The sequence below is a fragment of the Hoplias malabaricus genome, chromosome 1 (genome assembly GCF_029633855.1).
Source record: "Hoplias malabaricus isolate fHopMal1 chromosome 1, fHopMal1.hap1, whole genome shotgun sequence".
NCBI lineage: Eukaryota > Metazoa > Chordata > Actinopteri > Characiformes > Erythrinidae > Hoplias > Hoplias malabaricus.
Window position 1 is genome coordinate 40,161,475 of NC_089800.1, and position 27,921 is coordinate 40,189,395.

Here is a 27,921-nt window from a genome sequence, read left to right on the forward strand (position 1 = left end):
GTGACTGTGAAGAGTTAAAAACAAACAACCAAAAAAATTCCATCAATACTCTCTGAAACATGCAGGTGCCCAGGCATTCTCATGTGACCGTGTGCTAGCAGGGTCATCTCTAGATTCCCCGTGTGTGATATATGGGAAGCAAGCACTAAACACAACAAGTTCAAGGTGATAAGCAGCTACAGTTGGACTGCCTGAATATTCGATTTGAGTAGCTACTTCGGTACTTAGAAAGATAGAAATTAGCATGTTATTCAAAGTAAGTAGAAAAGGCAGCGTTACCCACCGATTGACTAGAAGTAAAAAACAAACACTACTCTCTGAATCTGTCACAGATCACTCAGCTGCTCTGTAGCCTGCAGAGCAGCAGACAGTGCAGATAGTTTCTCACCAAGTGATGCTCCGACTGACATCTTGCGTGATGTATATTAAAAAGTAAAATTGACCCAAAAACACTAAAAAAAAATGTAAATAAAACATTTGATGAGGGTGGGAGTTTAACCACGTGACAAGCAATTCAATCAACCTTAAAAATGTACCAAGGTCAGCAAAAAAGTTCCAGTTTTGCAATAGTTGTTGACAGACTTTATATGGACAAAGTCGATATTTTAATAAACCTTGCGTTGAAGAGGTGAACTGCTACATTATTGGTGACAGACACCCAGTACTATAAAAACAATCGCTTTGGTATAAAAAAAAGAAATAATAAAAGACAAACAGAGGGGGAAAAAAAGTGTAAAATTCACAGCATAATTCAAGAGGAGAAAAAGGCAGTCACAAATTTCAGCACATATTTCTGTACTAAAAGTTGAAGAGGCAAATTGAAGACAGTCTTCAAATGGAAACCGTGTACTCAAAATGAAAAGAAGTAAAAAATAAATAGAATCAAGCATCTCATATAGGGGTGACTACCTTCATTATGAAATTCCACTTCGGTAAAAAAAAAGAATTATAGGAAGTCGTGTATAGGACACATGACCCTGTAATTAAGAGTCCCTATAAGTCCCTTAAATAAAGGCCTCTTAATAACTTTTACTTTTTTTTTTTTTTTTACTCTATTCAGTATTCCCCTAAACAATTAAGGACCATTTAAAATGTTAAAAATAGAGGAAAGCCATCTTTATTTCAGTGTTACTATCTCTTTGTCATTCAAAAGTCCAAAAATCTTAAGGCCAATAAGACGCTTCAAAACAGCCCCTAATACTCTGGATCTGACCCACTTCAGTGCATCTTCACCTTCTCAAATGCGACACTTGAAGCTGCCTCATACAGAGGGCTCCTGGTCTGGGCAGTACAGGTACTGACTCAGCAAGCCCCAGCACAGGCTTCTCCCGAATGCGGCCAAGTGCTCGCTGCTGGAGACACTTCTATGTGCCTCCCCTTGAAGAGTTACACAATACAGACAACACAAAATATCACTGCAAGTACTGCTTCCTTGACACGCTACAGGTTAAACACACAACTCTTTTGAGAGGCTTCACGTAAAAGGGTAAATAAATTAACAAACAATCCAAAGGAAAAGGGACTTAAAAAAAAAAAAAAAAAAAAAAAAAGCAAAATGTTTCACCATTTGAACGTAATGAATGTTTTTGCATTGCTTTACATACAGCTAGTTGTGGCAGCTCTCTGCTTTGAAATGATTAGAAAATAATGAGACACAAACAGAAGAAATGGGGGGGGGGGTGCAAAAAAAAAAAAAAAAAACACTCCCAATGTATGGGAAATACTATGTGCAGTGAGTGAACTTGCACATGGATGTCATTTCACTATAGTTATTTTGCAGTATTATAACGTGTCTATTAACCGAAACAGGAAAAATATTTGAAATACATATATAGTTTAAATACTCTTCAATTGTAGCGGTTCAGTGATATCTCCCCTAAAAAGTGAGCAGCTTTTGTTCTCTATGCACCTTTTTAAACATAGGAAAAAAAAATAAATAAAACATCACCTATTAAAAAAAACAAAAACAAAAAACAAACAAACAAAAAAAACACGTTCAATTTAGTCACGAACTGGCCATTGAGCTCTGCTGAACACATACTCCAGACATTGGAGACTCTTCCCTATCAATGCTTTGCCTCATACCCAAATGTCCCTCTGTAATGAAGTGACCAGGTCCAGTATTTGTGGCAACGGGGTAAGTTGGATGTCCAGCAATGCCAGTCTCTTGGCGAGGATTTGAGAAGGCACTCAAACCCATATTCATGCTCCCATTTTGGCTGAAGTCCAGGGCACTGGGACGAACCTGGCGAAACTGGTAAGCCTGGTTGCCGTGGTTTCCTGTGGAAGAGGAAGATGTGGAGGAAGAGGATGCAGAGGAAGACAGGGATGTCATGGACAGATGACCATGGACAACCTCCATAGAATCCTGCGTGGAGGCGCTGTTGGTTGGTGAGTTGTAGAGCCGAGGTCGAGGGTGAGCTGTTATGACTTGTCCGTGGTGGTGGTGGTGGTGGTGATGGTGGGGATGCAATGCCTTAGGGTGCTGGGGAGGCACATGAAAGGTGGTCTCCTGGACTGGATGTGTCTCTACAGTGACAGGGTCTGGTCCAACACCAGCCCATACTACAGGGGGATGGTAAGGCTGTCTCGTCTGCAAGAGAAGAGTACACATGGCATATAACAAGGTATATACAGTAAGACAATACAAGTGCAAGTTTTTAGTTGTTTAGCTAAAACCCAAAAACCCTTGACTCCAGACTTCTTCATTCCCAATACTACATCCCACGTTAGCTTTATAGCCAGGGCATTGCTACTCCAATACCTCAGCAGTATTTAAAAGCATTATCTTCTATGATTTGGCCTGTGTAACACCCTTATTGCTGCTTCCTATGTCATTACTGCTGGTCATGTACTTAATGCACTATACATAAGTTGGTACAATCTATTCTACTATGTTTAACCAAGCCTGCTTACCGGTGGGCAAATGTTGTCACAGTCTATAGATGGCATTGCTGTGCCAAAGTGCCCCCCACTGTGTCGATGGTGGTGTGTTGGATCAGACCTTGCTCTGCCACTGGTGCTTGTTCCAGATGATCCTCCTGAGGTTATGATAACACAGAAAGTACTGACACCTTTTGCATTACAGAAGTGCTCCTTAAATATATAAACCCAGTTGCAGCGTAAGATGATCTGAACTGAATATTTGGTATTTACCTGAGCTTGAGGACGTACTAGAAGTGGTCCCTGAGGACTGTGACTGCTCAAGTGCAGGACTTGTTGAAACACTACTGCTTGTATTTGTTCCTTCATCTGCTGTCTTCTTAAAGAAGCTGTGCTGGAGGGCATAGTAGGGCTGGATTCGCGTCTTAGGGTCATAGTCCAGCATTCTGAGTACAAGGTCCTTAAATTTCAAGTAGTCAGCTACTGCATGGCCTGATTCCCCGGCCCTTCGACCCCCTGGTCCACCAGCCTCCACTCCCAGAATGGCATGGAGCTTTCGAGAAGCCGGAGGTTTGTACTGTTAACAGAGGGGGCAAAACAGCTTGAGGACTGAGATTTTAAAACTGGCATTGGACACAGACTGCTGAACCAAACTCCCTTCACCCCCACCACCCTGAATTTTTGAACATTCACTGAATTAAAAAGCCCTAAAAAGGTTATTTGAGACAGCCCTAGAATTCAGCATACATACCCTTTTTCCGTCTTTGGTCTTCTTTATACTCCATGTTCCATCTGACAACTTCTCAAAAAACTTTCTGGCTTTTGGTGCTAGGTCCATTATGTGATTGGGTGGAATACCAAGGACTTCAACAATTTTGTTCATTTGGTCCACCTGCAAACAAAGAAATACGTTAGAGGGCTTATCAATGGAATTGAAATGGTTTATTTTCTGTAAATAACATGAACCGAATTAGCAAGTTGAATACATCCTTTGTCACTGTTTTTACCTCATTGGCTCCACTGAACAAAGGCTCTCCAGTATGCATCTCAACTAGAATGCATCCTAGTGACCACATGTCTATGGCCAGATCATATGGCATTCCCAACAGCACTTCAGGGGAGCGATAAAATCTGCTCTGGATGTACTGATATATCTAAGAAAACAGCAGTAAAAACATTAAAATGGGGCCATATTTCAAAGTTATTTACAAACAAACTCACACATCACATCAGAGATTAAAAAGTTGGTCCACTGTACCCTTTGTCCCAGTTGGCAAGAGCTCCCAAAGTCCACGATTTTAATGGCGCTTCTCTTGGGATTACATAGCAAGATGTTTTCTGGCTTGAGGTCACAGTGGATGATGCTAAGCTCAGGGGTGGCGAGAAACAGCAGTGCTGTGCACAACTGCTGAGCAAACTTCCGAGTCAAGTTCAAAGAAACCCCTCTGAAGTTTGTATTTCGTAACAAGTCATACAAGTTGTATGACAACATTTCAAATACTAAGCAAAGGTGATTCCGGAACATGAAATGCCGCTTCAGATGAACTAAAAATTAAGATAGACATGAAACAGAAAGAAAGAAGAAATTAACTGCAGTGTAAACAAATAAAACAGCTTGTTAAGAATATAAGTAACTGAAGCTTAATAGTAGTAAGTCATATTCTCCAATATTCTTATTGTTTCTACACAATATTTATGGGCTCTAGGTTTACCAAATAAATGCAGCTTTTTTCCATGATAATGAAAGGCTTTACGCTTCGCTAAAATGAAAATGCTTTTATTTTTAATTAATTAATTAATAAATAAATAAATAAATAAATAAATAAATAAATAAATAAATAATAATAATTCAGGCAAGCTGATCTCCAAACTGGCTTTTAGCTTTAAAGCTTGCAGTTGTGGTTTATCAATAATAAAAATAATTAAAAATTAAAATTTCTAAATTTAAAAATAATTTCTTAGCCCTAGAGTGCAGGTTAAAAGTTTTCATTAATATATAAAAAAATAAATAAATAAATAAAATAAAAAAAAAACCTGTATTTCTCTGAATATTTTTCTGTAAAATCTAATAACTATTTCTTTAAAACACTTTTGTCTCTTTTTCAGCCCAGCTACACCACTCTTCCTTGATACCTTTTATAACAAAACAGAACAGAAATTTGTCAAATGGCACTAAACCTATACACAAAAGGAACAAATGCTTAAATTTACTTTGCAGATTTTACCATTAATACACATTTTCCTGTAAAATTAAACAGAACTTATTATAAAATACTACACACAAATACATTTCTGTAGTGTACACTGCCAAACACTGAGATGCAAATTTTTTTGGCAAAAAGTTGTTTGGAAGGAAATGTATCTTACACAATGATTGTCATTTGATGTATACGTATTTTCTACTTTAATTAATAAATAAAATACCAGAGGTTTTGTGCTGAAGTCTTTGAAGACTGTAGAGCAGTGGTTGCCAACAAGTCTGTCTGAGACCACAGCTGTTTCAGTTATCGCATTTAAGTTACTAAAACTGCCTAATTCTGTATCCACAGTGGTTCACTACCTAATTAAGCAGGGACACAGGGTGTGTGCCTGCAAATGCTGACACGCAAATTCGCATCCCCGACCAATAGTGCTGCTGCTCTGTACTGTCTAAGCCAACCTGGCAGCAGCGCTGACGGTTTGGTTTCAAAATGTGAGATATTATACAAATGTTTTATGCAGATTACAAATTAAAACACGAGTGTCACACTTTACCCAGGTGTTCTGTTCAGTTGTTCTACCTGTCTGAATTTGTTACCATAATGTACTTTTATAAGTAGTCGCCAAAATAAAACAGCAGGAAGGCTATTTCAATAAACTAAAAGAAACACATCAGAAAATACTCCCAACAGAAGTATATGCAGGAGACATGCACTTACAGACAGTGTACAGCCTCAGGTACTGAGTACCACCATAGCCAACACGCAGCTGTACCTTAATGAAGTAAGTAAACAATTTCATTTTATTGCTACTGGGGGCTGTGGAGACGTATACAGCATTATTTTAAGCAGCCTAAGGCTGGCATTTATGCTGGTTGATCTTTCATTTGTTCAGATTTCAAAAGGTGATCACTTTTGTAGAGTAAATAATAGAATCAAACACTTTCCAGTGTGTATGCACCATGTTTACATAAACTCAAACATTGCACACTATATTGCTAGGGGCCTGAAATATGAATTACCTATATAGTACTTCATCTCTGTGTCATGTTTGTTCATAAGTTCAAGAAGCCGCACTTCAATCTGAGCTTGATTCAGAAAAGCCTTCTTGTTCTTGATGATCTTGATCGCAACCCACTCCTGTTCAGCACGGTCATAAGCTTTTACAACCTGCAAGAAAATCAGTATGTTTAACATCACCCATTATAACGACTTTGGAGCACCATCCATCTCACCATGCTAGAAAATAAATGTCAATTCATGACAGCCATTTGATTTTAAAAGGTAAACTATGTAAGCTTTGGTATTTATGCTCCTGGGCTCCCCCAAGATTTGTACAGTGTAATTCATTTTTTACAGCACTCTCCTGAAATCAAGGGGGAGGGGGGAGGGTAGTATTTTGCAGTGGTGGACAAAGTACACAAATCTTGTACTTGAGTAAAAGTTTTTAATAGGTAATATAAAAAGATATTCAAGGTAAATATTACCTTGTTGTAGATCTCTACTTGAGTAAAAGTACAAAAGTATTTACCTTTAAATGTACTTAAGTATCAAAAGTATTATGGCTCTAATGTCCTTTTATATATTTTGTAACAAGACTCATGCTTAACATATTGTAGATACCTCTCCAGATATGTAACTCATCGTATCTACACAGACCACAACGACTGTGATCGGTCTGTAGTTGGAAGAACATAGTTCAAAAGTCCAGAAATATTAACTCTTAAATATTAAGAAAATATTAACAAAGAAATTCAGCCCTAGTGGTTTGTTTAGTGGTGTAATTGCCGTAGTAAGTGTAACGTACGTAAGTGACGTAGACATCAGCACAAGAGTTTTTTTTTTTTTTTTACTCAAACACTAGGTAAGATTTGAGGGATTTTTTTCTGCTCCTTGGGCGCCCCCTAGTGCAATTAACTTTTACAGCACTGTGCTGAATTTTGTAGGAATGGTTTCCTACCCTCCTCCAAAAGCTTCATAGTGCAGTTTCTGCAGTTCTGAGCCGAGAGCAGCAAGGTTCTATAGGTTCTATCCTCCCTATTAACAGGTCAGTCTATGGATCACCACCATTATTGTGAAGCTGTAATTTTAAAGGTAAAAATACCACCTAGTGATCCTTTAGATCTGCTTTTCTAAAACATAGCCCAAATAAATAAATGACAAAAAAATAAAATGAAATCAGTAAAGCCATTAACTTGTTCAATATATATATATATAAATAAAAATTACATGTGAAACTTAAGAAGTAAAGATTGCCTACCTACCTTATTCAGTTTTAGTGGGAACAATGTTGTGGGTATGCTTTTTTGCCTGTGTGTGTGTGTGTGTGTGTCAGACTCTCCCTTGCTCACCCACTCAGCCCCCCCCCTCCCCGCTGCACTTTTCCTGACGAACAGAGTCAGCACATTCAAATCTTTATTTACGTTTCAACCTAATGAATAAATTATGAATTTTTGAATACAAACAGACTCATTTAATTATGTGAACGTTTATGCATGAATGTAATTTTGTAAATTCTGCTTGGTGAATCGCAGCCTAAACAAAACCTATACAGCATTTAAAGCTGCACTTTCAACAGAAGTGGATGTGTGACGGGGTGATTAGTGACTCCAGAGGGGTAGTAGCACTCAACTTAATGGTAAATGTGATGAATATCTGGAGACCTAATAAACTCAGCTTTAGCAGAGGTCAGTAGTCTTTATCTAGTGGAATGAGCTGAATGCAGGATATTGACTGAAAAAGGTGAAATGAATGCAGTTTTAGGATAATTTTGTAAATACTCAGAGGGCCGGATAAAACCTGCAGGCCATAGTTTGCCCACCACTGGTTTAAATGCTCAGGATTTAAGCAGCTGTACCTGTCCAAATGACCCTTTTCCAATTAGAGAATCAATTTCATAACGGTCCATCCACTTCTCTCCATTCTTGACAATGTAGTCATAGTTGTCATCATCATAGCCATCATTGAAGACTTTCCTCTCCTTTTTATGGCTGGAGTCCTCCCCTTGACCCTGTTGATGCCGCCGTTTCTTTTTTGCATAATACACCTACACAAACAAACATTCATGAAAAAACACGTAAGCAAAGGAAAAAGAAAGAAAACCCTCAACCTACAGTGTACCCCCCTCAAAAAAAGTGAAGTCATTGAATACAGAATAAAATTAGTTTTCCTGTGTCATAAAGTCAGACCTGATTAAAGAAAAAAATATTTTTGGCATATTTGAATTCTGAAGATAGTTTAATCACATTGTATGCTACATGTCAGAGATCAGTTTTGTGTGGTTTAAGCATACCTTATAACATGGCAGCTAATTAGCAAGGTATTCATGAATAGGTTTCTGTGTTCTGTAATATTTCCAAAACCAATAAGTACATAAAAGCAATGAATTATAATTTTCCTTTTGCTCATTAGATCAACTTAATCTCAATGTAAATGTACAAAAAATAAATAAATAAATAAATTAATTAATTAATTAAATTCAATGTGGTGCTGAAACCGTTTTCCTTCTTGTGTTTCCAAAATGGAAATTACCCAAACAAATATCACTGTCTGCCAGGAGTGAGGAGTCTTTTTGTTACATGAAGACATCAGGATATTTTGCTTGCTGCACCAAAAACATTTAATTTCTCTTTAGTAAAAAAAAAAAAAAAAAAAAAAAAAAAAAAAATTCACAGAGTCTACAGAGGTGTACTTTATTTTAAAAGGTTAGGTAAAACAATATGAAACAGTTTTTAATTACCTATGTCCATATGCATAAACCATTTGACTAAAACTATAAATGTGTGAAAGTGGCATATGTAAAACTCAGTGACAATATGAGCCAATGCCTGACATCCAACTTGAGTATATAACTTTTGTTGCTATGCAGTTCTCTCATGTTGCCTACTGAAGGCAAAATAGTATGTATTTAGAGGATGAAGTGTGTTGAGACCACTTTACCCTCAGGGAGCAGCCAAAGGAAATGGCAGAGTGAAATGGCCAAGTTCTTTAATAAAGCAACAGCCTAGCCACAAACAAATAACATCCAAGTGCCAGCATGTTGTGAAAATGTATTACACCAGTTTCCAAATGAAATCCTCAGGAACCCTCTGGCATTCCACATTTTTACTCAGGTCCTAGTACTACTGTACCAGGTGCAGAGTCCTTGGTTGATCGAGTGTGTTGGGAACTGGAACAGCGCAAAATATGGACCCACTGAGTTCTCAAGGATCCACTTGGGAAACACTAATACTAAATTTTCACTGGTTTATAAGTATGTGTAGAATTGTATTTTTACCTTTGAATGCTTGAAATACTTAAAATCCTAGCTTCACAGCATATTAATATGTGGTTATTTATTCTACACCAAGTGGGCTGTTAAAACAATTGATGAAATTTGGTTTGCTACATTTTCTGTATCAGATGTGCAAGCTGATGTAGTCACTGCTGTCAGCTCGTCAACAAATTATTGTAGTTGCAAATGTCTTTCACAGAGAGGTTTCTGACACCATTAGATCCTGCAATATTCAGCAAATCTCTATATTAAACATAACCGAAATTGTTATGTGACTGCAATAATCTTGCTCTTGAACAATGAGTGCACACTTAATACTTTTGGGAGGCGCTTTAAATGGCTCCTTAAATCTGTAGTATTGAAAACTGAAGAGCACCTTTAATCACAGAAGAGTTCTGACTCCAACAAGACAACAGGAGCTAATGTACAATTACATTAACACTTCAGGACAAATGTTCTTTCTAGGTTTTCTATATGCAATCAATCAAACATCCAAGACAAGGATTTACCTCATTTATGTGTTTGTAGGTTTTGATCAGGTCAATGGAGAGCTTCCTCAGAGGAGCTGCAGTTGGGTCACGAAAGCACTGGGGCATGTGCCTCTGAATTTGAAAAAGAAAAAAAAAAAAAAAAAAGACATCAATTAAAAACAGCCAAGCTAAGAGAATTCAATAATGTGTATGGACCCCTGAGTATCCAGTACCTGGTTGGCAGTGAGTGCTTGTGTCTGGTCACTGTATGGCAGTACAGTGATAGACTGGTCTGTACTCTGCTGGTGACAGTCACTGTACTGCTGGTGCGAATGAGGCATCGGAGCAGCCATCTGAAGACCAGCAGCATTGAAAGAAAAAGAGGGTGCAAGCCGGACGGACGAAGGTTTGCATGCTGAGGTCTCTCCCCCTAGAAGTAAAAATAAATTATTTACTAAATGATATAATTAATAATGGAATATTGCTATCCAACAATAACAATGTGCATGCTTGTCACAGAAATGAAGAGTGGAATTAAATTTAAATATACAAAATAATTGTATGCATGTACATACATACACATTTAAATACAGAATCCACATACCTTATATTAATTATGCAAAAATCATATGTATTATAGTAAAAATGCATCTACCGTGAGCCAAGTAAAATACAGAAGGACATTCACATCTCTGTCCAAGGAAGAGAGGGAAAAATATTTATTTAAAAAAAGAAAAAACACCCTTCAGACTGGAAAGGTATAATTAACACTTAAAACATCCAGAATGATCTTGATGAAAGAATATTTATTAGGGCTTTCCTAACTGTAACAGTACATGTACTGTACATCACTGAATTTGCAATATTTTTCACTTATTTGCTATCTTAGGATTATATTCTGATAATTATTAAGAGCATGTTCATTTATTAGCATCCCTCACCAGGCAACACAATGCGCCACAGCCACACTGAATCCCACCACTATTTCAGAATCCCAGCAACAGCACCTAATTAGCATAGCCTATCACCAAGAAGATACAGTGTGATTTGGCAAGCCCATCAAGGTTCAAGCCAATCACAGAAGAGTATGCAAATAACCTACTTTTGTTGCCAGGGCAGAACTGCTCTCATTTTCCAATAAGAAAACAAGAAATAAACAAGAAATAAAATTGAACTTTGGCAGCCTGCATCCACCACATTGGAGCCTGAGAGCAAAATAAAAGCTCAAGATTAGCTCCAGGTTTAGGAGAGAGAAAATGATTCGGCTGACCTGACTAAGACTGAACAAAGAACTCAAACAAACTCTCACAGGACAGATGCACACAAGCTTGCAGTACAGTTTTAAGACTGAGGAACACAATCCACAAGTGTTGTGGTTTTACATTGCAGGGTATGGTGAATTAGTCAATAGCTGTAATTTCAGAGTGTTACAGTATTAAACTACACTGTTGTGATCATAAAAAAACATTCTGAAAGTCAAGGAAAAATATATTTTACAAACATTAACACTTGCCTTAAATTGTGCTACATTTGCATAATTGTTTCTCTACTTATTTTTAATTTTTTTGTTTGTTTTTTATTGTTTACATGTGTAAAATACTGTGGAACAAGCAAAAGTAACAAGCAATTACAATTTAATATGTTAAAGACTAAATTCCACTTTTACACTCTTTTCAGATATATTGAAATATTTGTAATAATAATAATAATAATACCAGTGAACTTTACAAAGTGCTTGAACAAAATGTGTGTGTGCACGTGTTTGTTCTCTCCCCTCACTGTATTAACATTTAGTGTAATGTCGCACTAAATTCCCTGTTTCAGTGTTCAAATAATATTAATACTGGTATTATTATATTTCAATAAGACTAATAGCAGTGGATCTAATAGCATAAATACCTTATATAGTAATAATTTTACATTAAAAATCTAACAAAATTTGTGTTTAATTCACAATTGCAGCAGTGAATAGTGCCATTGGTGGAGCCGTTTTGTTAAATGTGTTGGGGTTAGTGCATGAGTGAGTGAACGAGTGACTGACTGACTGAGAAACAAGCCAGTTCTTTGCATCTAAAAACACTCAGGTTAGACAGACTATTCAAATTGCAGATTTTGTTGTAGAGACTTTGAAAGAAGTGAGCTGTGATGCAATTTCTAATTAAGGATAATTACTAATGCTCTATTACACCCTTTGACCAAAGTATTTATGACTGTCTGAGTGCCTGTTTGTTAGTAGGAACCAAAACAAGCTGTTAACTGCAGGGAATGATTGGTTTTTGTTGAGGGCTGTGTGTAAACCAGTGTCTTTTGAAAGTTTTGTGCCCATATTTTTTGTTTGTTTTGTTTAATTACAGAGGACACTTGCTAAAAGAATCTTAGGTGAATTATGGCTTTATAATTTCCCTTACAAATGTATCATTTAAATGATCATGTATATTACAGGTGGCTGCATAATTAAAATGTAGGAATATGTTTAAATTTAATAAACTATTGTATGTCTGCATCAATCGCATAATCAAAGCGAAATTAACAACAACAAAAAAAGTACAATTTGCACCGATTTACTGGGCGAAATCTTCTAAATAATTTAATATAGAAGATATTGTTATTTTGAGTGTGTTATTTTGTTACTCATTATATTAGATCAATAGATCTGTGCCACCATGAGATTGATGCCAAAGGAGGGATGCAGTCATCATGATCAACAAAGGTGGATATACAAAATACAGAACTAAATATAAACTAAATTAATCTCACTGAATTTGGGTACTGGGTACTCATTGGGTACTGATTTTTTTTTGCAGTATGTTTTAATGCAGTTCACATATTTTTCCTGCAGTGCCCCTCCTTTTGTAGGTGAGAAAATTTGAGTATCTCCCAAACCTTTTGCTAACAAACTCCTCTTAAATTTTAACACAGTAATACATAGAAAACTGCAGCTTAAGCATAACAAAATAAAGTGATAAATCACCTTTACAGTGGAATTGGACTGTGTGGTAAAACTGAGCATCCAGGGGAAAACCCACACAGACTCAGGGAAATTTACCAAACTCCTCACAGACAGTGACCCAAGTGGGGCTCAAACCTACAACCCAAGGACATTGGTGCTGAATGACAATTTATATTACATCAAATATATTTTCCACCCCAACCAATCAGCAAGAACACTGAACTAGTCTGCGGTCAATAGCATTAATAACAAAAGTTCCGGCCACGTGCTGTTTCTATAGCAACAACCCACAAGCCTAGATACGGTTACCATGTCCTTGGTAATCGAAACAGAAGCAGCAGAAATACTGAAAAACTACACAAATAAACATAAATATATAGATTAACAGTAATGATAAAGACTGTATTTATCCAGTGGAGTGATGTCAATGTGAAGATGTTGCGAAGAGCTGTTAAAAACATTACTAATATTTAAAAACAATTCCAATACTATTTTTGAAACACCTGCATTTTGCCACCCAATCAAATCTTTAAAAAAATATCAAGCCCTGCCTATTCTACTTCTCAACCCAATGTCCCACTCGGAAATACGTTGTTAAGAAAGTAAAATTTATTTCTATTTCACACTAACCTTAAGCATGTCTCTCATTCAAAATAATCAACCATGAACCCTGGGCATCAGGGTTTGCTCTGTATATAACATGATTAACATGGGGCTGGGCAATACATAAACAGAATTATCATGCAATTTCTTCATTTAAATAACTGCCTATAAAAGGGCCTAATTTTCAGCTTGGTGATAATTTCTGGGAGCAGAGGTGCCATGGAGAGAGATACTGCTGCCCCGTCTCTGGGAGTAGAGGGCCTGCCTACATAGAGTTATGTCTCCCGCAGCTCAGTTTGTAGGAGCAGAGGAACAGCGGAGAGTGTGTCTCTCCCACTGCACAGTCTCTGGGAGCAGAGGCGTCGTGTCTCCCGTTCATGGTCAGAGCCGGTGTTGTAATGACTTGTGGTACCGGCAATTACCTTCTATAAGTAGTATCAAAGATTTGTACAGAAGGTCAATTGATTTGGTAGTCTTTTTTTATTTTAAATAACTCACCAGAAGGTCTGAAAGGTCGCTAAATATAGCGGCAAAATCACCAAGTTGGCCGTACTGAGCAGTGGTTTGGACCTGGACGTGGCGTTTCACAATTTCTGTGTGTCACAACTTAACAAGTGGATATTTCATGTTGTTTTTGCTCTGAAGAAATGACAATCTACAATCTCTATTAGGTTTCATAGCTCTGTCACCCAGGCCTTGTAGAATAATTATCTGGGCAGGAAAGAAATTCTACTTGAGAATAAATTGTTAGGACTGAACTCTTTGAGAAACATTTACACTTTGCCATGCTGTTTATAATAACAAAACCCTTATGACTCTTATTTTTCTGTTTGTCATATTAATATAAAAACACTGGAGGTTGTCAACTAAGAAAATACCGTGCACTGACACTACAACATTTCTTGTAATCAATAAATCTTTATTATGGTAATTTTCATTAAATTGTCCCATTATATACAGAATGGTCTAGTTTAAGAATTACAAATCTGTGGTGATCACCTGCAACACTTGGTGTGCACTTTATAAAAACATATCTACCACACAAGATCAATCTTTACAGCTAACCTGGACGCATCGTTACCTGTACCTGTGTTTCATATCACCCAGGGAGTAGGGTGCAGCAGCAAAACACAACCCACTGCCAAGAATACAAACATGGTTATCTGAAATCAATCAATTAATTAGAATGTGGCATTTTTCAGAGCAGAAAGGATATTGGGTGGCACTTGTCTCTGTAACTGAACATTTAGATAACTATGGAAATACTCATTAAATGCATAATGATGTACAATCAAAAATTAAATTTAAAAAGCAATCTAAGCTCACTAATGTTAAGCTGTAGACAATTTAAACCACTATGGTAGATGGCTGACAGTTTAAGAAAACAGTTTCTAATGGAGAACGCTCACCTTGAGATATTTCATGAGCAGACAAGTATTGCTTATTTATATAATTACAGTATAAGTGGCTTATTAAAGTGGTATGAAGAATATAATCAGCTGGTATTGACTATTCCCTGGTTTAATTTCAGATCTTTCATCACATTTGGTTAGCGTTACTGCAAGTAACATGGCTGTATGGTAGTAACTGGGGACAATCCAAAACGTGTCAAGTGACTTAATTTAGCAAAACAATCACGGTGTCACATAAAATAGATAACTAGATAGATAGATAGATAAAATGAGTATTCATATGTCAGTTTAATTACATTAAGTCATTTTAAGCTGCTTAATTTTGGGCTTAACTTGAATATAATACAGCTTAAAATAACTTAATGCACTAAAAATATGACATATCAATACTCACTTTGTGTGTTAATCTATAAACCACTATAAACTGTTAATGGCCCCATGAAGTAAATATAAAAAGAAAAGATCAAAAAGAGTAACTGCACCATACAGTGATATAAGCTTTTTGATACAGCATTCTTGTGAAAATTATTTAAAAAATTACAGCTGCTTAGAATAAAAATGTGCCACAAGAAAATTGTTCTTTTTAACTGCTATTCTATGTGTGAAGATAAAATGGTTAAAACACCATTGAAGCATGAAGCAAACAGAAAGAGAAAATGACTTCTGAATGGAAGCTAAAATTTTAATCAGCTGGGTCTGATATCTTCAGGGATGCAGAGATATTCCAAGCAAGGGACAGGGTTAGTGGTGTGAGATTGCACGTCAGAATTTTCAAGCATCATGTAAACAGAGCTGCACAGAATATTTGAGGGTGTCTCTTTAAAGCAAAAGTGCACCTGGAAGCATCACAACTTGTCTTGACTTTCCAAGGAGTTGGGAACCAACATACCAGGGAAGAAGATGGTGAAGCTTTTTAACATCACTTATAACAGTGCCAAAGAAGAGGCCACATTCTCAATGTTTCCCCAAAGTGAATAGCTCTCAATGGCATTCATAAGCATTAAATCAGCAAATGTTACATAGGGATCATTGTCCACTTTGAAAATCATTATGCAAGTGTCATCACTGACAGGGATGTCTATCAATGAAGGGATGAGCCAAACAAGTCTACTCATACCTAAAACTATACAGTGGGGTACTCTTTACTCATCTCATGAGGTTTATTCTCAGATTTTAAAAAGTTTATTCTTCTGTTCCTCTTTGGGCTATAGCCTGGAAACACATACCCTAGCATAAAGTTGAGACATACTGAAGCTGATGAAATAGGCTTCACTTCCATTAAAGCTCCTGGAAAAACATTTTGAAATGAAAATTTTCTTTTTGTTTAGTTCTAAACTTAGGTGTTATGTGAAATGTTTAAATAAATCTCTCCTCAAAAATGACCAAAATATGCTCCTCAGAGCTCTCTGAGAACGGTGTGGGAACAGTGCAATAAACTAATGAACGTGTGTGACTGACAACTCCATCACTGGAGAACAGAATTTTGTTTACATTGCCATGGCAACACAGCATTGAGACAGAGCAGTCACCAGGTTTTTTCTGGGTTTTTACTCTGAACTGTCATTTTACAAAAGATACACAATTAAATGGCACAGGTGGTAGAACAGGCCATTCATGTACAAACCTACAGACGTCTGTAATAGGTCTTTGGTGTGGTTTTCTGTTACTATTTTGTTAACATAAGTTCACGTCAGTTTCAGACTTTGTGTGAAAGAAAATGTTAATATACGTGGGGGGTTTGTTTTCAAAAATTTATGTGCGTTTTTTTCTTCCGAAAAATAGGACTATGTGAAAAGGCCTTAATCCAGAAGCACTGAGATTTGCCCAGTGCTCCTCAAAACAGTTTCATAAGCTTGTGGCAAAGAAAAGTATAGTCTCTTAATTGTGGTGAAAAGTAGATGTATTTTACAGACCTGTTAAACAGCTGTTGATGAAAAGCAATAAAGCTGATGATAAGACAGAAATCTTCTAATGTTCACTTTATGAATAAGATCTCATTCCCTTGCACAGGGCACTTTTCAAGACACACCCCATAAAGCAGATATTGACACGCATGCACAACGCTAGATGCAGCTTGAATTTAAGTCAGAGCAGATTGTAAACAAACTGGGTATTTCACACTACACAACCGTTTTTGACGATTTTAACACACTGCACGACCCCAAACTCCCCAACCAAACCAAAACTCGCGTTGCCTAGGAGACATCAATAAATACAGATGTACAAGTCTCTGCTGTTATTGTTTGCGCTGCTGATTGTATAGAATGGGTCATGGATGTAAAAACTTGGTCAGCTCTGTCTCTACACACTGCAGCGGGAGCTGAAGATTAGGAGTATAGCACATGGTTGCGGCTACGTTCCACCTTAAATGGTTCAGAAACTGCGCCAGCAGTTTTGTAGCTTACTACCCTCTCCTACTGGTACATTTGCATCCATAACTATGTAATATATTGTAGTTTTTCATAGCTTTATTTGTCCTCCACTGTAGAGCTCCACCGCACACGCCTGTTTACTTTCTGTTCTCACTGGCTGTTGAAGGGACACGTTCAGACTTGAGTTGGTGGAGAGTTTAAACTACGTGAATATGTCCAAAGTCAGGTTGAGGAAAAAAAAAAATTTGATATGCTGCAACTGGTCTGAAACTCGATAGAGGCATAAATAAATAAGTAAGTAAGTAAGTAAAATTGTCCTAAAAGTCGTGTAGTGTAACCCCAGCCAAAGATCACCGACTTAATTCAAGCAACCTCAAAGAAACACGCTAACACAGGTCAAAAGTATTCCCTGGAAAGTGCATTTCACAGTTATGAAAAATACCCTCACGACAGTGTAAAAAGCTGTTCAGTCAGGCTTAGCAAAATTATTCCTTCCTACTTATACTTGTTACTGCATTGTGGATCTTTTTTTTTTGTTCATGGCACTGAAACATTAAATTTTTTAACGTGAAGTTAATAAAGAAGTAAATGATTATTCAAGCTTATTATATCTTATTAACGATACAGAACACTGCTTTAACAAAATAAAATCTGTATGTATAGCCATATAAATATTTGGATTTATAGGTACATATTTAGTAGTTAAAATAGAGTTGGTATTGGTACTCACTATCGGCAGATACTTTAACGTGAAATATCGGTAGGGACAAAGTGGTATCGGTGCATCCCTACATATAATCTTAGAGCTTTAGGATTCATATTATACAGACTATGTCTAGAACATAAATATTCTCCAGTAATGGTGATAACTAATGTTAAACTGAGCGCAAGAAGCTCTCACTAACAAACTTTTTGAGGAAAATTATTAGCTCAGCTCCTACAGAGTCTCACTTTCCTGGAAGTTACAAGATTGACCACAGGTTTCCCCATTGAAAACTGAGATCACTGGGTCCAGTTTATATATACTGTCAACGAACTTGACACTGGAGAACACGATTTAACATGTATGTTGTGTGACACCTCTAACTAGGTTGAGAATGCTAGAGTGTGTGCCTCTTTCTCCCCTCAGCAGGCCTGCCTGCCTGCCTACTTCATGAAGTATTTCAGGGCCTTCCCTTCAGGCTTCAGTTTCATACAAGAGATACAGCCAAAATAGAGGGTTGCTTGACTTAATTAAAAAAAAAAGAAATAAAAAAAAAGGGGGGGGGGTTATATGTGGTGCTCTGACAGAGTTTTGCAAGGCAGGGCAGTTTTGTTCACAGAGCAGATAGATTTGAACACAGCTAGACCCTTCTGGAGTAGCCGTTATGTGAATCCTGTTTTTCAGCCAGGAGACACAAAAAATAAATACATTAAAAAAAAAAACTTATCAAATGAAAAGCTGTCTCTTCATGGTCCTGCACCTTGGCATGGTGGTGGAGGAGAAAACATCAAAACTGGTCTTTAATTATTCACAAATATATGAAATGCAGTCAAGATCAACTCATAGCTGACATTGTTTTGGCAATACAATAAGATTAAACAGAGAAATACATTTAAAATAAAAGTAGTATCATATTTGGGACATTAATTTTTCAGTTCGGGATGACTCACACTTGGTCAGTAATGGGAGCCTTGACATATACTACTGTGGAATCCTGTCCTGTAGAAATTTTAATGCCATCCAGATGAATGCCAAGTATACAATGTTTAATTTACAAACACCCCCCTAATGAACACATCCAAATAAAGCTTAACTGAAACGAAACGATTGCCCTAATGTTGTAGTAACAAGGTTTTAGTAGCCATGTGCAGGACACTGTAGATTTGTCATTTATCAGTCACCCATCCTCATCACTTCTTGTACCCAACAAAGGGGGGGCAAATAAGTTAGTGTGTAAACTTATTTTTTTGCTTTCAGTTTCACCAACAATTTACACCTTTGCTCACACTCAATCAAGCAAATAAGCAAAGAAAATTAAATGGATTCTCAAGCATCTTCCTCAGTAGAATGACATGTTCACGTTTACAAAAGCACAACCATCTGTGCTTACCTCCCTGTAGTGATATTTGGAATAACTCCTCTCCTTACAGTACACCCAAATTGGGGTGCATGTGTGCCGTCTTAAATCCTACCGCTAAGGATATGCAGTTTCACAAATGTTTTAGCTTTATGAATCAAAAACAAACCAAACCAAAATAAACATCAAAAACCCCAAACAAAAAACACAAATTTAAGAAAGCTTGCAGAAATCAGGGCAGTGTGTTACATGCAGACTGAAACTAAATTTCTCAGGAAAGCAGATCTACATTATGAGGGCTGCTGATCACTCTTAAATACTATTTGTTAACTATAAAGACTCATATCTTTTTGAATTGACGTACAAAACTTTTATGAAGTATTTCTAGTGTTAAAACTGAAAACATCAGTAAATACCAGAGATTTACTGAATATTTTGCTGGCCATAATGTCACATTTATCTTAATAGCAGCTATGCCTTAGGGCATTTCTGCCATTAGAGTACTATACCAGTATATTATAGAAAAAATACAGTATAATAAATTACATACAAACACTCCACCACTTATATCATAGGCCACTAGGGGTGTCACAATACACAAAGTAATATATATATATATATATATATTTTTTTTTTTTTTCTTCCCTCAAAACGGGGGTTACAATACAATCGATACAATACAAGCTGTGAATAGAATAAATTAAGATTTTATTTTAAAAACTATTCTGAGCTGTGTGTCAACCTGTGTTAATGAGTTTCAGCCATCTGCAGAGCAGGACATAGTTCTGAAGCATGCTGTAGTTTCATGCGACATCTAGTGTCACGGTGTGTAATAGGAATGCCATGTTACTCTGACAATGCAGGAGAAGTGTTTAGAGATACTGGGGAAACAACGCTCTGCTATTGTTTTGGTTTGCCTGTTAGATGATTTAAAACTTGAAATGGCTAGAGGACAGAGCAAGACTGGACTGGAACTAGTGTTGCCAACCGACCCATAAAATATGGAATCGTCCCGTATTTGGACACTAAAAGATGTCTTCTACTTTGAACCAATGCTTTGCTTGGTATTTTTGAGGTCACACTTTTATGGCGATGGTTTGAGACAGAAACATACAGCTCTCTCTCAGCTGGAATGAGGGGCAGATTCTCCATGGCTCCTTGGTCGTCACCTTTATCTGTCCAATCAGCAGCCAGAGTCATTTGTCCATCTTTGAGTGCTGCAGCCAATGGAGTCACAGTCCCTCCTACAGGAGAATGTTTTGCTGCGGCACTGAAAGCAGCAGGTCTGTGCTGAAAAACTGGGAATTTAAAGCTCTGCTTTTAGACAGAATTTATGTTAGCACCACATCAACATTTTTAAATATATTTTAAATACATTTTTTAATGAAAATTTCTGGTACCATTAATCCTTTCCAAATATACTATTGTGTTTGTATCAGCCTCTTTGATCTCTATATCAAAAAATAAAAGGGAAGTTAAAATCATGTTACTTCTCCCCGTTGTATCAAAAATGTATCGTATCATGGAGCAAAAACAGCAATATGTATTTTGAAATTTGTGTCTTGTTGCATGTAGGGACGCATAAATACCATTTACATCAAATAAACTGAGTGAAGAAAAACCCAACTTATTTGAGGACAGTCAAAACATTGCGGCATACTCACTGCTCTCAGATTCTCTTGCAATCCACATTGCTTGGGTTGCCATCACTGATTATGAAATAATTGTAGATCCCCAACATTTTCACTTGTCTGCTCATTAGCACAGCAATGTGCACTAGGCACAAGATATCGGATGTTGGTGCCTCATTTGCAATTACAAGTAAATGAATATGGTATCAGGAAAATAACTGATACCAGTATCGGTATTCATGCATCTTTAGTTGCACCCCTATAGACCACAGTTTTTCCTTGTAAAAGCAAATCTTTGCTGCGTCTCCATAAATTGCCACCCAGTAACACACCGAATATGTACTAGGCCTCGTAGGTCAACTGCTCCGTGACCCCTTATGCCTATTAGCACAAAGTACAATTTTTCTGTAAAGTAACAAATCGATAGGCACAATGCAATTACACTTATCCACCATAACATTATGGCAACATACTTGTTTTTAGACTAACTGTCCATTTTTTTCAGCTCCACTGACCATACAGAAGCACTTTGTAGTTCTACAATTACAGGCTTTAGTCCATCTTTAGCACTGCATTCTTAGTTTGTCCCCATTTCATCCTTTTCTTCAAAAGACCAAGACCCAATAGGACCATTACAGAGCAGGTATGAGTTAGTGGTGGATCACTCAGTACTACAGTCAACTGAAGTGGTGGGGGTGTGTTAGTCTGTGTGGCATTGGTACACAGGGATCAGACACAGCAGTGCTGCTGGAGTTTACATATGAGTAGAGTATCTTAAAAAAAAGAAAAAAGAAAAAAATATATATAAAAAAAATTATAATAATAATAAATTAATAAATAAATAGACACACCTTGACCCCAAAATCAGCTGCTACATGAACACTAGTCAGGTCAGAGCAGAGTGAGGAATATTGAAAGTGTGAAAGCAAAGGTAGGTAAATAAGAATCCTTTTCTTTTTTTAACGAGATATACGTTGAGAATCATCCATATTATGCGCACAGACAAGATATTTCCTGTTTGTAGGATACTGTCATTCTTTTCCATTGGGGTACAATATATACAGTCATCGACCATTACATTAAATTTACTTCCCTGTTATTGAAAAGGTTCCCCTTGTATAGCTCTGACCTATAAAAGCATGGAATCCACAAGACACCTGTAGGTATCCTGTGATATCTGGTGCCAAAACATGAACAGCAGTGTCTTTGTAGTTAGAAGTGGCTGTCATGGATCAGAGTAATTCTTCCAGCATTTCCCACAAATACTAGTCTGGATTAAGACGCCATGTCATCACCTTCATCTCTCTGTCATGTTCCTCAGACCATTCTGTAATTTGTAGCATGGCAGGGGCATTATCCTGTTAAATAAGGCAACTGCCATCAAGTGTTGCCATAAAGGAATGTTTTAAGTCTGCAACAATGTTAAGGTAGATGTTACCAGTCAAAATTACATCCACATGAATGCCAGGATCAATGTTTACCCAGCTAAACATTGCCCAGAGCATTAGAGTGCACTCTTCACATAGTATACACTGGTGCCTCTTCCCCAGGTAAGCAATGCACATTGATCACATTATGTTTTTTGTTAAAGAAAAAGATTAATTTAATTTATGAGACTAAGCTTCCTTCTTGCTACTGGTAGACAGGGGGCAGCAGGGGTACTCTGATAGGTCTGCAGCCCCATATACAGCAAGTTGTGATGCACTGTTATTGCTTTTCTACCAACAAAGAACTGGAATGATTCCCATTGGGGTTTAGGAAAGGCGCTAAAGCAGTTCGAGTTATTCACTGGCTAACCTAATTTGGAGCCGTCCTGCACCTTTCTAACAAAATATCGTTACTGTGGGCAGCACGGTGGCGCAGCAGGTAGTGTCCCAGTCATACAGCTCCAGGGACCTGGAGGTTATGGGTTGAAGTCCCACTCCGGGTGACTGTTTGTGAGGTGTTTGGTGTGTTCTCCTGTGTGGGTTTCCTCCCACGGTCCAAAAACACACATTGGTAGTTGGACTGGCAACTCAAGTGTCCGTAGGTGTGAGTGTGTGAGTGAATGTGTGTGTATGTGACTGGCTTCCCCTCCAGGGTGTGTTCCTGCCTTGCGCCCAATGATTCCAGGTGGGTTCTGGACCCACCACAACCTTGAACTGTATAAGCGGTTACAGAAAATGAATTAATGAATATCGTCACTGTCCAATCAAATATATGAATCTTCATTTTTGTCAATGTTTGGTTTACTACACAATTTGAACCCTTTGCTGTCCTTCAAACTCTGAAAATTTCATGATAAATGGAGCAAAGGAAATGCCCTAAATTTACTTAAAATAAAATCTTAGGTGTTTTTTCCTTCTCCTGTAAAGTTGCTATTTTTGAGATACATGTTTTTTTATTTGACAGCGACAATATATTGATCCGCAAACCAGAGAAGTTTGTTCCCAGCAGAAAGCAAAGAGCTTGTATCTCTGCCTGAACTGTGACATCATCCATGGGCATGTCCCTAACCCTAGCTTAAGAAACTCCACAACGAGCACAAAGCCTCAAATAACGCATCATCCTGCAGTGGAGCTGGATGGGGTCATTTACAGCGTGTTATATAAATAAATAATAGGAAATAAAACTGGAACGTTCTAGAGTGTTTTCTGGGGGTGTGTTTGGGCTATAACATGAACCTGCTGACATGTGAATGTAAACGAAAGCGGAAAAGTCATCTAAAGGCAGTGGATTGGATGTGATTGTAAAGAACATTTGTTTTAGATTTACGAATTCTTTCTTTTTGTATCTGAATTCTGCTCCTCAAATCTCCAATTTAACACACCCTTACTCCACATTAAGAATTTTCCTAAATTGTACAAAAGGTACAAACCTCAAGATTTGTGTTTCATCTCATGATGGCACTTCACACTGCTGTTCAAGTAATACCACATTTTCAGAACATGTAAGACACACCAGTTTAGAAGCAGCTGCAGAAAGAGTGAACATAAACATCACTGTCCATTAATGTTTAAATGTTTCATTTTGTGCATAAACTTTCCTTATTTTGGACAAAGCTTTGTTGTCCGCACCCTCATGTCCCTTCTGCTCTCTAACAAATTAGCCAGGCAGGGTAAACAATAAATTTAACTGGCTCACTTGAGAGAGTCTATTGCCATACTAAAAGCATCAGCAGCACCTATTGTCTATTACCAAGGCTGACTAGAAGAAAAAAGAAATTCTCAATAATATATTACAAAATGTTCAAATCATTATAAAATTAACATTATAGACACTAATGGGCATGCACAGTACCCTGGATATTATATATATATATATATATATATATATATATATATATATATATATATATATATATATATATACATATATACATACACACAAACATTATGACCACCAGCTTGTAAAGAACATGACTCAACTGTTTTATGTTTTATTTCACCAATTGTAAATTAAACTGAGTATCATGACCTTTGCCTGACCTCATATCTGAGCACATCAATTCAAAATATCTGTCAATTTGTGAAATGATATGGGTAATGAATGGCCTGTATTCAGTTTAATCAATTTGTTAGATCATGTGAACCAACACAAATCCTAACATGGAACAGCTGAGACGTCAGGATTCTGAGGGCACAAACTTTTTGCTAACGTGTCAGTAGTGGGTTCGTGGTGTGGAACTGTTTCTACAAGCAATATTTGACAAGCCATTTACAGTCTCTGTTGATCCACATACAGCACTCAAGAACTTCTCCCCTACAGCTTTTAACCCACTTTGAAACACAATGTCCCATTCTATACAAAGAAAATAGAAAAAAAAAAAACAGAAGTACAAATGCAAGACCCTGGGGGTCTTATAAGAATTATTTCAAATTCTGAAACTTTAAATATAGAAATTTATAAACATTGCTAAATTGCAAATTGGCTTCTCTTCAGGCAGAGAACGTGTTAATGACCTGAACTACATTTATTTGGTCAGAAACTTTAAGTGGCCAAACGTGTAGAGAGAGGTTTGTACTTATTGCCACAAAAATATATGTTAGGGGGAGTTCCACGCACATGATATCCAGGACTGTCATAGGGATGTCCTAAAACTCTCCCAGTTCTCATCCTGGTAGTCTAGTTCTGCAACATTTGTTTTTCATCTGTTATAAATGGCAATGATCATCAGGTACATCTGAAGACTGATCAACTTAGACATCATATATTCAGTCTGGAGTAATCCTACTACAGAAGAGCACTCCTTGAACAAGGACAAGGTGACCCATCTATATATTTGTAGAAAGTGTGTGATAAATCTCATTACCATACCATGTGGAAGAGAACATCTGCATGGGGAATATGAAAAACAAAAATATCACAGATACTTATTTTATTAATCATAAAGATTAGACACATTTTTAAACAAATAAAATCTGACGACCCCCCCCCCTCCTCCCCACTACCTGAGACAGGTACTGAGTGTTTCCTTATTGTCATAAGATGTGTACCTCTGAGTGGTATATAATGTTTCTAAACAAAAAATCATATCATAAATCAATGCCGCAGGTATCTGGCAATGTCTTTTTTAACCATGTATTGGTTTGCTGAGAGCATTTAGAAACATTAAACATCTCTGATTCCCTCACCACCACTGTGAACAACATGATGATGTAAACTACTCTGCAAACAGTGGAATTTTACATTGTGACCAATTAGAGACAGTACAGGATTCGGTACTGATCTGTCCCTTTGTAGCTTTTTAACGTGTTATATAAACCATTCAAAGGCAAAACAAGAGGAAGATTTTTTTGTTCAAGGAATCACATTTAACACATTCTACTAATTCTAATATAATAAGAAACTGTGCTGTTTTTAGGGCTCTATTTGACCTGGAAAAACAACTTTCCCATAATCACGAAACACAATAGTCCAGATTTACCCAATTTAGCATGAAAGTGGATGGATGGGAAACTGCCTTTACAAAAGTAAAATCACTTATCTCTTAACACTGAACTCCTTACAGTTAACACATTGTTCCAGTATGATTTCTGATCTTTTTTCTCCGTTACCATAGAAGTCTACAAGAGGTTGGTTGGATGTTCGTGTGGGTGGGAGAAATTTTTTGTGGGAGTACACTTTTTTGTATTCATAACGGTTATATTTTTTACGTCAAACAATATAGACAATTGTTCACAACCAAACAAATAACTACATAAAATTTAAAGAAAAGAAAAAACACCCTTTACCCCATTCATCTGGTGTGCTGAATATAGGGTCGCTAAACCTGTCACCACTCAAATGGCTCCCAGCTCCCTATGTAGTGCACTACTACACCGGCCACACAATTATAGCTTCTAGATAAAAAAATAAATAAAATTACACTAGATGTTAAGGAGAGGCTTTCTGGGTTACAGCCGTCTCTCCGATGTATATTTAGTGGACTATCTGAATCTAAAAGTGATACATTTGTGAACTATTATGGGCACCATTTAGGGAGCAGGGGGCCGTTAGAGCCTCAGCCCCTGTCAGTCTGACCTAGCAGCGAACCGAGTGAGCTAACGAGCAGTCCCAGCTAAATGGAAATCATACCTGACAGTAAATTAGACTGAAGAAATATAACTACTTTAGCCTATTGGATGGATAATTGCTATTCTATGTGCCAGCACATGTATGACCTAACCGATATAGTCTAAATACTACAAATTTTCTTATTCTGTCAATCGGTTCCACCTTAAATGGTGCAGCAGGTACCGTTGCGTTCTAGCGCCGTGACTGCTGCACCATTTAAGGTGGAGCGGAAAATTCGAATTCGATGCCCATTTCAGTTTTCAAAAAAATAATAATAATAATAAAATAAATATATAACAATAATAATAATATTTGCGCACAATTTTGTAGAGTTGTGATGACTGTCATTTAAGGTGGAGTAGTAAACTCGAATAAGAAGCTCACGAATATGAAGACAATTTAGCCTCATAGAAAATGCATACAGCAATATAAGCGCTGATTTTAGCTCCTGGACGTGTAACGTTAACTGCTATATCATTTAAGGTGGAGCAGAAGAATCGCGTTGAGAAACTTGTGAACGTAAAACATTTTTTCGGCCTGGAGCAAAATCCAGATAAAGCCACTGAGCCGTGAGAGTGTTAGCTTTAAGTCTGTAGGCCACAGTTCTGGGTTGGAGCAGTTACTAAGCCAGCCTAGCAACAAGCTAGCAAATAACGTTAGCTGTATAGCTAACATCTAACGCTGGTTTAGGCAATAGTGAGTAAAACCAATCAGCCTTATTGCACAGGGAGCTACACCCAGCGCCGTTTGAAAGTACCGTTAAACCGTGATTACTGACCTTTGATGGTGTGATCTTCATTTAAAGCCTCAGATCCAGTGAGGTAAATCCACTTCTCCAGCTTCTGAGCCGAGATGACTGATGGACCCGAACAGCTAAATGTCTCTTATCGAGAGCACCGAGCGTCGAGCCTGATTTCCCCGACGTTAAGCGCGCTCTGCGAGCCAGCCATGGTCCGTCAGGGGTCCAGCTTCGGGAGGAAAGGGACGCTCGGTGACTTTAACGGAGGAGGTTAAGAGTGAGCAGCTAGCTCGGTTAACGATACTGCTGCTCACCACATCAGCGCACATTCAGAGTCACACTCCCGCAGCGCCGATTATAATCCGTTCACCACGGCGAGCCGCCGGCGCTCACTCCTCCGCTCCCGGAACGGCGCTTCTGTCACTGCGCGGCGAACACTTCTCCCCTTAGGATTTTAGATCACTTTCCTCCACAAAATGGCGCTGGTTTGAGCCCTGCGCAGCGGACCGGGCCGGCGGAGCCGATCTGAGACCCGAAGACCACAGCGCAGAGAACAGGAGGCGAGAACTGATGACGGGCGCTGTTGTCTCCACGCGCCTCGGTTCCGCCTTGGTTCGGTTCGGTTCACTGCGGGCTCCTCTCGCTCCGACTCGGTCCAGCAGCCGCCGCACACACACAGCTGTCAGTCATTAAAGCGGGTGACGTGAACACATTCCGGCGGGAAGCGACAACATTCGAAAGGTGAAAAAAAAAGACTGAAAAAAAAAAAGAAAAAACACCGACAAAATGGCGACG

The 27,921-nt window shown here is 37.7% G+C and overlaps 1 protein-coding gene across 1 annotated transcript; it reads right to left on the reverse strand.

Annotated features, from left to right (window-relative positions):
• Positions 1-1,623: 1,623 nt before the first annotated feature.
• On the reverse strand, positions 1,624-27,876 carry dyrk1ab (dual-specificity tyrosine-(Y)-phosphorylation regulated kinase 1A, b). The gene is made up of 11 exons (XM_066662549.1): positions 27,166-27,876; positions 10,058-10,254; positions 9,864-9,956; positions 7,939-8,127; positions 6,104-6,251; positions 4,142-4,428; positions 3,891-4,037; positions 3,635-3,775; positions 3,157-3,460; positions 2,917-3,041; positions 1,624-2,593 (listed from the first exon to the last, which is right to left on the reverse strand). The coding sequence occupies exons 2-11, from the start codon at positions 10,175-10,177 to the stop codon at positions 2,006-2,008; spliced, it is 2,142 nt and encodes a 713-aa protein (XP_066518646.1). The 5' UTR covers positions 10,178-10,254; positions 27,166-27,876; the 3' UTR covers positions 1,624-2,005.
• Positions 27,877-27,921: the final 45 nt, after the last annotated feature.

Excerpts from the sequence above, each read along its gene's own strand:
- dyrk1ab (XM_066662549.1), bottom strand. The coding sequence starts at position 10,177 with ATGGCTGCTCCGATGCCTCATTCGCACCAGCAGTACAGTGACTGTCAC. Across the intron at positions 4,429-6,103 it reads AGAGATGAAGTACTATATAG|TTCATCTGAAGCGGCATTTC; the intron begins GTAATTCATATT and ends CTTAATTTTTAG. Across the intron at positions 4,038-4,141 it reads CTTGCCAACTGGGACAAAGG|ATATATCAGTACATCCAGAG; the intron begins GTACAGTGGACC and ends CTGTTTTCTTAG.